Source organism: Mus caroli, unplaced genomic scaffold, assembly GCF_978045245.1.
Source record: "Mus caroli unplaced genomic scaffold, Mus_caroli_1 scaffold_2, whole genome shotgun sequence".
In the NCBI taxonomy this organism is placed as follows: Eukaryota; Metazoa; Chordata; class Mammalia; order Rodentia; family Muridae; genus Mus; species Mus caroli.
In genome coordinates this window covers 10,578,104-10,590,125 of record NW_028227257.1, presented here as the reverse complement: position 1 = coordinate 10,590,125, position 12,022 = coordinate 10,578,104, and the positions used below count along the sequence as shown (strand labels likewise).

The following is a 12,022-nucleotide window of genomic DNA, read 5'->3' as shown; positions in this document are numbered from 1 at the left end:
CCTAAGAACAGGATTACTGTCAATGCCGGGGCTCAGTGTGTCATGGCATATCAGAACCAGACTCCTTATCCTTTTCTGACCTGAGAAGCTTGGTCAGTCTCCATCTCTTGGCCTGATCCTGTGGCTGCCTGAGATTTATGGGGGTCCTGAAGATGTAATAGATGTCAGAGCTGAGCCTGGTGGTGGGGACAAAGGTGACCATGACTGTTCACATGAATGGCTCCAAACCTTCACCCCCCCCCCATGTCCCTGGCCTTTGCCATGTAATCTGATGGCGGCCTGGCCTTTGCCATGTAATCTGATGGCGGCCTGGCCTTTGCCATGTAATCTGATGGCGGCCTGGCCTTTGCCATGTAATCTGATGGCGGCCTGGCCTTTGCCATGTAATCTGATGGCGGCCTGGCCTTTGCCATGTAATCTGATGGTGGCCTGGCCCATGGCTAAACTCAATCCCGTCCCTGACACCTGTGTCCTGCTTTAGGCCCACTGTGTTGCTTGTGAACACATGCAACCACAAGATTCATTGGGCTTCCCCACTGGGCTTGCTTTCTTGTTCCTCTGTGGTGGTGATGATGGTGATGGTGATGATGATGAAGCCAAGCCTGGGCCAGCCACTGCCTGGTCACCCCAGCTGAGACCAGCACACACCTGCCCAGCCCACAATCCAGTCCCCCCCCCCCCCCCAGCAGAGACAGGCAGACGTGCCAGCCTTCTTACCTGTATGGCTAATTTGAGCCAACATCAATAGCAACTCCTGTGGACCCGAGGCAGGTAAGTGATATCTGCTGCGACCCACCATGCAGACATGGTTGTGAGGAGGCCCCGCTGTCTCATTAGCTTACTGATACATCAGCCCAAAGAAGCTCTACTATGTAATCAGAGCCTCTGGCTCTACTGGCTTTGCTGTGTGTGTGTGTTTGTGTTTTGCAGACCTGAGTCTACACAGCCCGGGGTCTCTCATGGGCAGGCAAGTATCACCACGGAGTGACGTCTATCCTCAGCCCTCGTTGTATGCTTTGCGATCCAGGTGCACTAACTATTCTGAATGTGCGAGCGCATCATCTAAAAATGCCTGAACTGACGGACTGCAAGGCAGACGACTATTAATTAACAGCACATTGTTGTATCTATTCCACAGACTATGGACCCTCAACCCCACACTTATACAATTACATAAAAACACACAGAAATCTATCGACTTGACAACGGCTCCGCCGTGACTGGTACAGTGTGGTAGGGAGGAGGATGGACGACCACCATAGCTCCTTGAAAATTGTTTCTTTGAGACAGGGTCTCAGGGAGCCCGGGCTGACCTTGTGCTCTGTATGCAGCCAAGGAAGGCCTTGAACTCCTGATCTTCCTGCCCTCGCCTCTTGAGTAGGGAGGCTCCTTCCACCATGCCTGGCTTATTATGTGGTGCTGGGGACTGAACTCGGGGCTTCACACAAGTGTTCCACCAACGGAGTCACATCCCCAGCCCCTGAATTAAAAATGGTAACAACAGTAACAGTGATTTTTAAAAATGTAGTTTTCTTACAGGGTTTTCTTACAGCCCAGGTTGGCCACGCCTGGTTTATGTGGTAACTGGGGATGGCACCCAGGGCTTTGTACTGCCAAGGCAGTCACACCTCCAGGCTGTGAATTAAAAATAATAATCACAAAAATCATATTTTTCAAAAGGAGACCAGGTATTCATATAGCGCAGATCGGCCTAAAACCCCCGATCCTCTTGCCTCCACCTCTCCAGTGTTGCGGTTACAGGCAGTGAGCCTTTAAAGGTGCTGAGGATGCGGGCCCCCCGTGCATTCTGGGTAAGTGCTCTGCCCACCAGGCCCCAGCCCCAGCTCCTTCCCCCTCTGCCCCCTAGCAGGCAAGAGCCCGCGGGAAGCGGCGCTGCTTACCCGTGTGCGAGCGCAGGTGCACAGTGAGCTGGCTGGAGTTGCGGCTGGCATAGGGACAGATCTGGCACTTGAAGGGTCGCTCGTCCGAGTGGATGCGCAGGTGCTTGTTAAGGCTGCTGCTGTCGGCCGCCGCGTAGTCGCACGTCTTGCACTTGTAGGGCTTGACGCCCGTGTGGCAGCGCATGTGCGTCTTCAGCTTGTCCTTCCGGCTGAAGCACTTCCCGCACACCTCACACTTGTGGGGTTTGTCACCTTCAGGCGGGGAAGCAAGACCGAAAGGTTAACATTTGCTTCCCAACCTTAGAAGGGGACTAACCCGCAGGCCCCGGCGGTTGCTTAGAGACCTCACAGGCACCAGGCAGGGTGGTGGCTACGCTGCATTGCTTATTAGAATTTTCAAGCTTTCCCCCCCTAAGATGAGTATGAATTCCTTATTAATTAAAAGCACACAGCAACTAAATAAATACACAAAAATATTTTGTTTCCAGACGCCTCAAACTTGGTATGTAATGCAGGCTGGCTTTAGTTTCCCTGCCTTCGATTCCAGAGTTCTGGTATTACAGGCGTGCCTCACTATCCAGGCTTTAAAACAAAGCAGCTTTCTGCTCCTCTTCTGGCGTGGATGGTATTTCGCCCCCCCCCCCCCCCCATACTCGATGTTCCCTAAGCCTTACAGGGTCTGGTATAAATGTTCTGTCTACCTAGCTCAACGTCTATCATCTTTCTAACTTTCGTTATCATATTAATCTCCCCCCCCCCTTTTTTTCCGTTTTCAGACAGGATCTCACCATGTAGACCAGGCTGGCCTGAACTCACAGAGACTTGCCTTCCCAAGTGCTGGGATTAAATGTGTGCATCCACCATACCTGACAGTTTTTAAATGCATATTTTGATATTTAAATCTTTTCCATACTAAAGTACTATTTTTTTTTTGACACACACACACACACACACACACACACTGAAGGACATTAATGCAATCGGAAACAGCTGTCTTTTCTATCCATTTGCTTTTCCCAGCCCTGAGCCACAGTGGCCTGCCTTCCTCAACTGCCTGATCGCTCCGTGCAGTTATGTGAAGGACAGACACACAGCTATCTGGTCTAGGTGCTGTTTAGGTTTTTCTGTTATAGCAGCTTAATCTAACACATCGACCCTTGAGCAATGGCTATGACCTGTATCGTCCCTATTTAGTGTGTGTGTGTGTGTGTGTGTGTGTGTGAGAGAGAGAGAGAGAGAGAGAGAGCGAGCACCAGGGCTGTCAGAGGGCAACTCGCAGAACTTGGTTCTTTCCCCTTACCAGTGTGGATCTTGTAATCGAACTCATGTCTTCAGACTTGTCAGGAAGCCCCACTAAGCCATCTCACCAGCCCAGTGAGGTAGGTGTGTGTGTTGTTAGGGAATGAGCTAGGGTCTTGGGATTGCTAGCCAAGTGTTCTATAACTGGGCTACAGTCCCACCTCTTTTTAATTAACTTTTGTATATGGTCTTTGATTCTATCTCCAGGGCGTTGGGAATTAAGGCGTGGACCATCGAGTCCCATTGATACTGTTCTAAGGATGGAAGTCAGGACTTCCTGCATGTCAAGCTAGCGACAAACAGCCTGAGCCACGCCCCTGATATCCAAGGTCCTATCTGAGGATTGTTTTGTTTCATCCTCTTTACAAAGCTGGGACTAGGGGGCTGGAGAGATGGCTCAGAGGTTAAGAGCACTGGCTGCTCTTCCAGAGGTCCTGAGTTCCTATTCCCAGCGACAACATGGTGGCTTATAAGTATAAGGAGATCTGGTGCCCTCTTCTGGCCTGCAGGCATACATGCAGGCAGAATGCTGTCTACCTAATCAATCAATCAATCAATCAATCAATCAATCTTAAAACCAAATAAGTCTGGGACTAGGATCCAGAACTTTCCTGCTTTCCCAAAAGGTTCTACACCATTCCCCCTTGACCTCGTTTTATATAGTTATTTCTGTCTTTTCCACGTCATTAAACAGCTAAGGTTGAGCGATTTTACTTTATAGATGAGTCATAAAAGACTGAATCAGTTTCCCAGTTGACCAGTAAGAAGAACGAAGTAGAGAGAGACACACACAACAGCACAAAGACATGCAATCTTAAGATAAGAGGGCTCTCAGGGTTAAAGGCGCCTGCCATTATAACCTGAGTCCAATTCTTGGACCCACACGTGGCAGGAAAGGACAGACCATGATAGCTGACCTCTGACCTTCACAAGGATTCAGTGGTACACACACACACACACACACACACACACTAAAGTTTAAAATAAGGACAATGTTAAACAGGAAGATGAACACCTTATTTACTTAGTAAGAGATGATAAAACTGCATGCCTGGAGCTGGGTGTAGTGGCCTTTAATCCCAGCATTTCCGAGGTGCATGCAGGAAGATCTATGTGAATAGGAGGCCTGGCTGGTCAACACAGTTTCCAGGACAGCCAGAGCTATATATCGAGACGGTGTCTCAAAAACAAAAACAAAAAAAAGGTATGTCTGTCTTAGGCCTTATATCTGCATGCAAAAAATTCAGAAGGCTGCATAGTGGACCATCATGACTTTGAGGTGTTTTACATAGGGACTTTGAACTCTATCCGCCTTTTTCTTTTCTCCCCTGAGACAGGTTCTTTTTACATAGCCCTGGCTGTCCTGGAACTCACTCTGTAGACCAGGCCAGCCTTGAACTCACAGAGATCCATCTGCCTCTGCCTCCTGAGTTAAAAGCATGAGTCACCAAGCCTAGCCTGCCTGCCTGCCTGCCTTCCTTCCTTCCTTTCTTTCTTTTCTTTTCTTTTGAGATAGTGCCTCATGTAACTCAGGTTAGTCTTGAACTTGCTACCTAGTCAAGGTTGGCCTTGAACTCCTGACCCTCCTGCCTCTGCCTCCTGAGTGCAGGGATTACAGTTTTTGGGTGTTACTACTCCAGTGAGATTTTCACTTTATACTCTGTAGACCAAGTACATAAAGAGCCTGGAGCTGACACCCTGTCAGCCAAAGCTGATCGCCATTATGTGAGCGTAAGGTTAGGCAGTTAAGACTGTATCTGGGAGCTGGAGAGATGGCTCAGAGGTTAAGAGCACTGACTGCTCTTCCAGAGACCCTGAGTTCAATTCCCAGCAACCACATGGTGGCTCACAACCATCTGTCATGGGATTTGATGCCCTCTTCTGATGTGTCTGAAGGCAGTGACAGTGTACTCATATACATATAATAAATAATTAAAAAAATATATCTGCAGACAGATTTCTGAGTTCGAGACCAGCCTAGTCTTGTACACAGCAAGTTCCAGGATAGCTAGGGCTACAGAGAAACCCTGTCACACACACACACACAAAAACCAAACCAACCCAAAACAACAACAACAAAAACCAAGAAAACATAATTTTATTAAGCTGGGCTATAACTCAGTGGGCAGAGGACTTGTGAGTTTGACCCTCAACATGGCAAAAATAAAATCATTTTACTGAAACTGTTAGCAGTCAGGTTATAAATTCCTGGCTGGGTCATCTCTCAGCTCCATCAGCTGTCTGGTGTTCCCTGTGCCTACAGGATTGTCAGTTTGCACCAACTGGTGTTTCTTGCTGGTGCTGCGGTGGCTGGTTTCCAGTGGCAGTGTTGGGCAGGAACCACATTAGTGCCTCCCTGCCACCAACCCCTGGGGGCTATTTAGTACCCTCCTTAAAGAGGCCAGTAAGGGCACCCTCAGGCCAGCTGTGCAGCCAGCGGTGCCTTCAGAAGATGTACAAAATCAATCTAAGGTTGCTGTACCGTGTGTACCCTCTGGTTGGATCCCCAACATTGACAAAGACTCCTCTCTCTTAATGTGATTGGTAGACACAGACATTCACCTCATCTCCAGCATGGAAGCCATCTGTATCTGACGCTAATGAATTACAAACGTGATGAGTTCTCACGCGGCCACGGCAGTTCCCTACCCCCTCTCCCCCGGCTGAGCGCTTACCCATTGCTGGTTTTTTATTGCTTTAGATATGTTTCTGCCCGAATCACATGTACAAACAGTATCTTAATTTACTTTGTACCCATGTTCCTTTGCTCTCTGTGAGTCTTGGGCCTTGCCGCGTATCTGACATCTCTAGGTCCCCAGCTCCTCACTGGCTGGCTGTTCAGGGTAACCTCGCTAATGGCCACCTGCTGCTTACCAGTGTGGATCTTCAGGTGTCGCTCCATGTCCTTCATGCCATAGGCGGTCTTGAACTGGCAACCTGAAAAGGCCAAGGGAAGAAGTTCAGAGGGAAATGGCAGACCTCCCTCACCATATGGAGATGGCTAGCAACATAGGAAGGACACGATGCCCTGTGCCTGACACACAACCACATTGCTTTGGTACAACCTCAAAAAACACAGGGAGCCAGCAGAGGGACGCACAGACTCACACTTTACAACATGACCCATAGGCTAGAAAGATGCTGTCATGAAAGACCTGACTCTCCTGTTTACAGGAGACTAACGACTTGGGAGAACTAGGACACTGAGGGATGGAGATGGGGTGGCAGTTAGACCACTGGCCGCTCCTCCCGAGGACCCAGGTTCAGTTGCCAGCATCCACAGAGGCTCACAACCACCTGTAACTCTAACGCCAGGGGATCTGATGCCCTCTTTTGACCCGATGGGCACCAGACACACTCGAGGTGTAGATTGTGTGTAAGCAAAGCATTCATAAATCTTCAGAAAAAACGAACAAAGGATTTTCAAAGAGTCCGGGCATGCTGGCCCTGATTCCAATACTTGGAGGCTGAGGCAGGACAATCATAAGTTCAGAGCCTACCAAAGATATATATAGTGAATTCCAGGTCTGCTTCATCTACACTGTCGGGCCTCCGTCTCCCCACCATTAAAACAAATGCTATGAAGAACCCCTTTCTGCACATGCGATGCATGGCGCTCCCTTTACCTGGATAGCAGCAGCCGAGTCTCTTCTGAGCAGGGGTTGCTGTGGGCTTTTTGGTGCGTGACTTGGTGGGGAGAGAGATCACGGTGGCTGTCTGGTTGTCAGTGCTCTCCGTGGGCAGGTAAGTTTGGTAGCCATGTTCAAAGACGAACTCTGGAGCTGAAACTGAAGAGTGCAGAGCTTGTGAAGTTCCCCAGGAAGACGGACATAATTCACCCCAGCCAATGAGGCACGAGAGAACGTCTGTGGAAAGAACGTCCTTTCTCATTCGAAAATCGAGTGCCTCACCTGGAGAGATGGCTCGCCGGTTAAGAGCACTAGCCGTGTGTGTGTGTGTGTGTGTGTGTGTGTGTGTGTGTGTGTGCACGCGCAAGTGCAGAGGCCAGAGGTCATCGCTAAGAGTTGGAGTGTGCTGGGGTCTAAACTCCCGTCCTCATGACTTAGCAGCAAGTACTCTTAAGTGCTGAGTCATCACCCAAGCCCTGCCTTCAGATCTCTTGGCAGTAAAGGTTTTTAAAACGGATCCCATATAGACATTACTAACTGTAGGCACAAGGCACTTTCCTAAGGGTCTTAGACTTCTCTCAAAACTCCCCTGAGCACGGCACAGACATCCCTGTCGTCTCTCTGCAATTAAGAGGTAAAAGGAAACGAAAAAAAAACATAAACAGAACCAAAATATCAAATAAGATATCATAAAAAGTAAGACAGAAGTCGTCTTGAATTTTTTGCATATATATAATTACATATAAGAACAGGCTGTCGGGATGGCTCAGCAGATAAGAATACTAACTGCTCTTCCGAAGGTCCTGAGTTCAAATCCCAGCAACCACATGGTGGCCCACAACCATCCGTAATGAGATCTGACGCCCTCTTCTGGAGCATCTGAAGACAGCTTCAGTGTTCTTGTGTATAGTAATAAATACATCTTTGGGCTGGAGCGAGTAGGGACTGAGCGAGAGGAGTTGACCGGATCCAGTGGGGCTGACCAGAGCGAGCGGGGTTGACTAGAGCAAGCGGGGTTGACTAGAGCAAGCAGAGAGCCTAAAAATTCAATTCCCAACAACCACATGAAGGCTCACAACCATCTCTACAGCTACAGTGTACTCATATACACAAAATAAATAAATAAATCTAAAAAATTACATATAACATAATTATACATTTAATATTTATCTATATGTCAATATATTATAGAATATATCATACACATTACACATAGTTACATAATAATTATATAATATGTATTTATTGTATGTAATATATAATATACATATTTGTGCTCACTTTGTGAATTATGTTCTTGGTTTGGGGCTTGCAAAGGTCTTGTCTCCTTCACTAAGACAGCGCTTGCCCATTGGAGGCCCAGTTCCAGATGAGAGTGAACATAATCTATGTTCCTTAGGAACAGGCAAGGTGTAGAGGCCCCGTGATGGTCTTGAGAGCCATCGTTGTCTGCTCCAAGCCTCAGACCTCAAGCTCGCAGCAGCCACCCTCCCTGACCTGCTATGCCTACTTAGCTCTGCGCTGCCAAAGAAATCTGCGCCACAACTCATTTCCCTCCAACCCACAGAGCCAACTAAATGAGAAACACGGTAGACAAATCCCACCTGAGAAGACTTCCCCCCAGAAACCACCCAGGTCATCAAAAATGAAGCCTGAGAAACTGTCACAGTAAGGAGGGATCTAAGGCGAGGCCACGACCCAGAGCATTGTGGTGTCCTGAACCCTCACTGTTAAAGATTTATTTATATTCTATGCATGTGAGTGTTTTGCCTGTATGTGTCTGTCTGGGCATCATATGTGTGCCTGGTACTCTTGTGGGCCAGAAGACCCACATTGGACCCCCTGGGATGGGAAGTACAGATGACTGTGAACCACCATGTGGGTGCTGGAACTTGAACTCGGGTCCCCTGTAAGGGCAGCAAGGGCTATTAACCACTGAGCCATCTCTCCAGCCCCTTACACATTGATTTTAACATGTGGTCTCCTCCTCCCCCTCCCCACCCAGAGATTCTTGTTTTTGTTTTTGTTTTTTTTTTTTTTGAAGAACAGCTGCCTTGGCTTGATTTTTGTCTTTACATCACGTCAAAGTCCACACCCTCACCTCCAGTGCCCACAGCATCCCATCCCATTCTGGGTTCCTCACGGGGGAAGACCAATTACCCATATGGAGCCCATGTGAACCCCTTTAAAACTAATCGTGAGAGGGGTTGGAGAGATGTCCCCATGATTAAGAGCACTGGCTGTTCTTGCCAAGGACCTGGGTTTGGTTTTCATCAACCACGAGGCGGCTCACAACCATTCATAACTCCAGAGGTATGCACACGGTATAAACTCACACAGGCACACGTATGTGCACATAAATGAAAAACAAGTAAAGACCACGCACGCAGGAATCACCTACTACCATGCTACTGTACAGAGAATATCCTGTGTACTGTATGGATGCATCACATGTCCACTAAAAAGCCTGTGGCCTATGGCTTAGGCAGGAAAGAGAGGTGGGGTATCTGAGAGGAGAAAGAATTGTGGGAGAGAGAAGGCAGGAGGGTCACTCACTGAAAAAGGGTGACAAGAGGCACGCATGGCAGAATGTAGGTTAAAATAATTGGGTTATTTTGGCTATGATCTATTCGGAATAGAGCCTAGCTATATGGCCAAGGTATCTGAAAATCTATTTTGAGTCTGAGTCTTATTTCTGGGAGCGTGGGGCTGGGAGAAAGAACCAGGTTTAATGACAGCAGGCATCTCTTCAAACTCTTCTTCTACTATCACACTTCTTTTTTATTTTTTTAAGTTTTATTTATTTAATGTGATTAGTACACTGTAGCTGTCTTCATACACACCAGAAGAGGGCATCAGATTCCATTACAGATGTTTGTGAGCCACCATGTGGTTGCTGGGAATTGAACTCAGAATCTCTGGGAAGAGCAGTCAGTGCTCTTAACCGCTGAGCTATATCTTCAGCCTTCTATCACACTTCTTAAACCCACACTCTGATCTCTGGTTTGCCCAGGTGTACCCACCTGCACCTTTCTAGCATCCTCAGGACCGTCACTGATTCGCATCAGATGACACCTGACTTCTGATGGCTTTTGGCAAGTGAGCAAACCCAGCCTCCACTTTTCTCAATGGAAAAAAAAAATGTCCTGAGATGTCTGACTGCTCTAAATCAGCTGCCTGGTTCTGACAAGCACTGTCTCCTCTTCAAGGCCAGTCTCTGGGCAGCTCACCTGCCTGTGTGCTCCTGCTCACAGGCGCATGTTCAGGGCCCAGTCCCAGCTGGAAGCAGAGGAGGCCTCAGGACTCATGACCACGGCAGATTCTCAGCCAGAATGCCAGACCTACTGGATCAGACATTTGTGGTGTCGCCATGGATCTGGGTTCTAAAAAGCATCCTAAATGACACCTGCTGGGTATGAGTCACTGCTTGGAACAGCCTGACTGGGTACACGCCATACTTTTGCATCAGCTCCTGCCTCCAGGGTCTTGTCCTGACTTCCTTCTATGATGAGCATCGATATGGAAATGTAAGCCGAATATTCCTTTCCCTCCCTAAGATGCTTTGGTCATGGTGTTCTGTGATGACAGAATTAGTAACCCTAAGATAAATTGGTACCATGATAATGGGGTATTGCTGTGACAGACCTGACCATGCTTTTGGGAGGATTGTGGAAGGACTTTGGAACTCTGGGCTAGGAAAGCCATTTCTGTTGAGAGTTCAGTGAGCTGTTCGGTGGGAGCTTGGAGGATAACAATGTTGGGAGCAGTGCAGAAGATGGAGGCCTGGCTTGTGAAGTCTCAGAGGGAAGCCAAGGCTCCTCTTGGGCCATTTGTGTGAAGAATCTGTGGTTCTGGTCAGGTGAGGCTGAAGAATCAGCTGTGATCCACAAGAGACCAGAACCGCTAACGTGAAACCTTCGAGTTGCTGGGACAGTGGATGCTGGTTGGCTGGAAGCTGAGAAGTTAGTGGTGATTACCAAGAGGCCAGCGACATTGAGGTAAAGCCTTCCGGAAATGTTTCTCAAGAGTCAGCACACAGACGCTGTGCTCCAGACACGGCCAAGGTTGTGCTTTGTGCCGGCACCTGGACTTGGTGGTGTAAGCGTCACCAGATGGTTCTTGTTTGAAGGAATAAAGGGCTCTTAGAGAGCACCTGAGGCTTGGCACTGTCTGGCAGGGCTCGAGTCCCTGAAGAGACTCCAGGAGAGGCTATTGGTGAAAGTGCTGCGCAGTTGCAGCAAGGGGTCCAAGATTTTGGAGATGCCAGTGCTATGGAATGACCACCAAGACCAGCAGCAGCAGTGGAGTGGAGCCAGTCGGAGCCTGGAAGACAAGCTGTGTGTGCACTGCAGAGGGCGGAGCTGGAGAAGCCACCGAAACCCCCTGGAGGAGTCAGATCGTGAGTGAACCCCAGATTATTGAACGCTGAGCAGTTGACACTGTTGGAGTTGGGTTTGCTTCGTTCAGATTATGACTACCTACTGGTTCTTCCCTCTTTTTAAAAAAATTTTTATTTTTATTTTTTTGGTTTTTCAAGACAGGGTTTCTCTGTCTAGCCCTAGCTGACCTGGAACTCACTCTGTAGACCAGGCTGGCTTCAAACTCAGAAATCCGCCTGCCTCTGCCTCCCGAGTGCTGGGATTAAAGGTGTGCACCACCTTGCCCGGCTTGGTTCTTCCCTCTTAAAGTATTTAACTTAACTTTGATTTACAGGAGCCTACAGCTGAAAGATGTTGCCTTTTAAAAGCGATTTGGGATTTTTTTTTTCAAAGACATTGGTTATTTTAAAGAGACTGGACGGAACATTTATCGTGTTTGGATTCATAAGGACTACAGGACTTTTAAAGTTATCTGTGTTTTATAGTGTGATATTAATATTAGCATGTCATCTTGGGGATAAATGGTAAATGCAAGGTTCTAAGTGACAAGTGATGACCTTGTCACGCTGGCGAGGGGCCGGTTGTACTGGCAAGTTTTATGTCAACTCAACACAAGCTGGAGTCATCGGGACAAGGAGCATCACCTGAGAACGGGTTTCCGTAAGACTGTGCTGTAGGCAGTTTCCTAATTGGGGAATGATGTGAGAGAGCCTAGCTCACTCTAGGTTCTGTAAGAGCGGCTCTCACCCTTCCTAACGCTGTCACCCTTTAATGCCGTTCCCTCCCCAGCCATGAAGTTATTTTCATTGCTACT

General features: G+C 48.2%; 1 protein-coding gene across 2 annotated transcripts in view; it reads right to left on the bottom strand.

Annotated features, from left to right (window-relative positions):
• Zfp64 (ZFP64 zinc finger protein) overlaps positions 1-12,022 on the bottom strand; it is a 62,959-nt gene that overhangs the window by 40,620 nt on the left and 10,317 nt on the right. For both annotated transcript variants that reach the window (XM_021150670.3, XM_021150662.3), the window contains exons 3-5: positions 6,827-6,988; positions 6,075-6,137; positions 1,902-2,153 (exon numbers count right to left, since the gene is read on the bottom strand). In XM_021150670.3, coding sequence (XP_021006329.1) covers positions 1,902-2,153; positions 6,075-6,137; positions 6,827-6,988 — 477 coding nt within the window. The remainder of the gene's footprint in view (positions 1-1,901; positions 2,154-6,074; positions 6,138-6,826; positions 6,989-12,022) is intronic.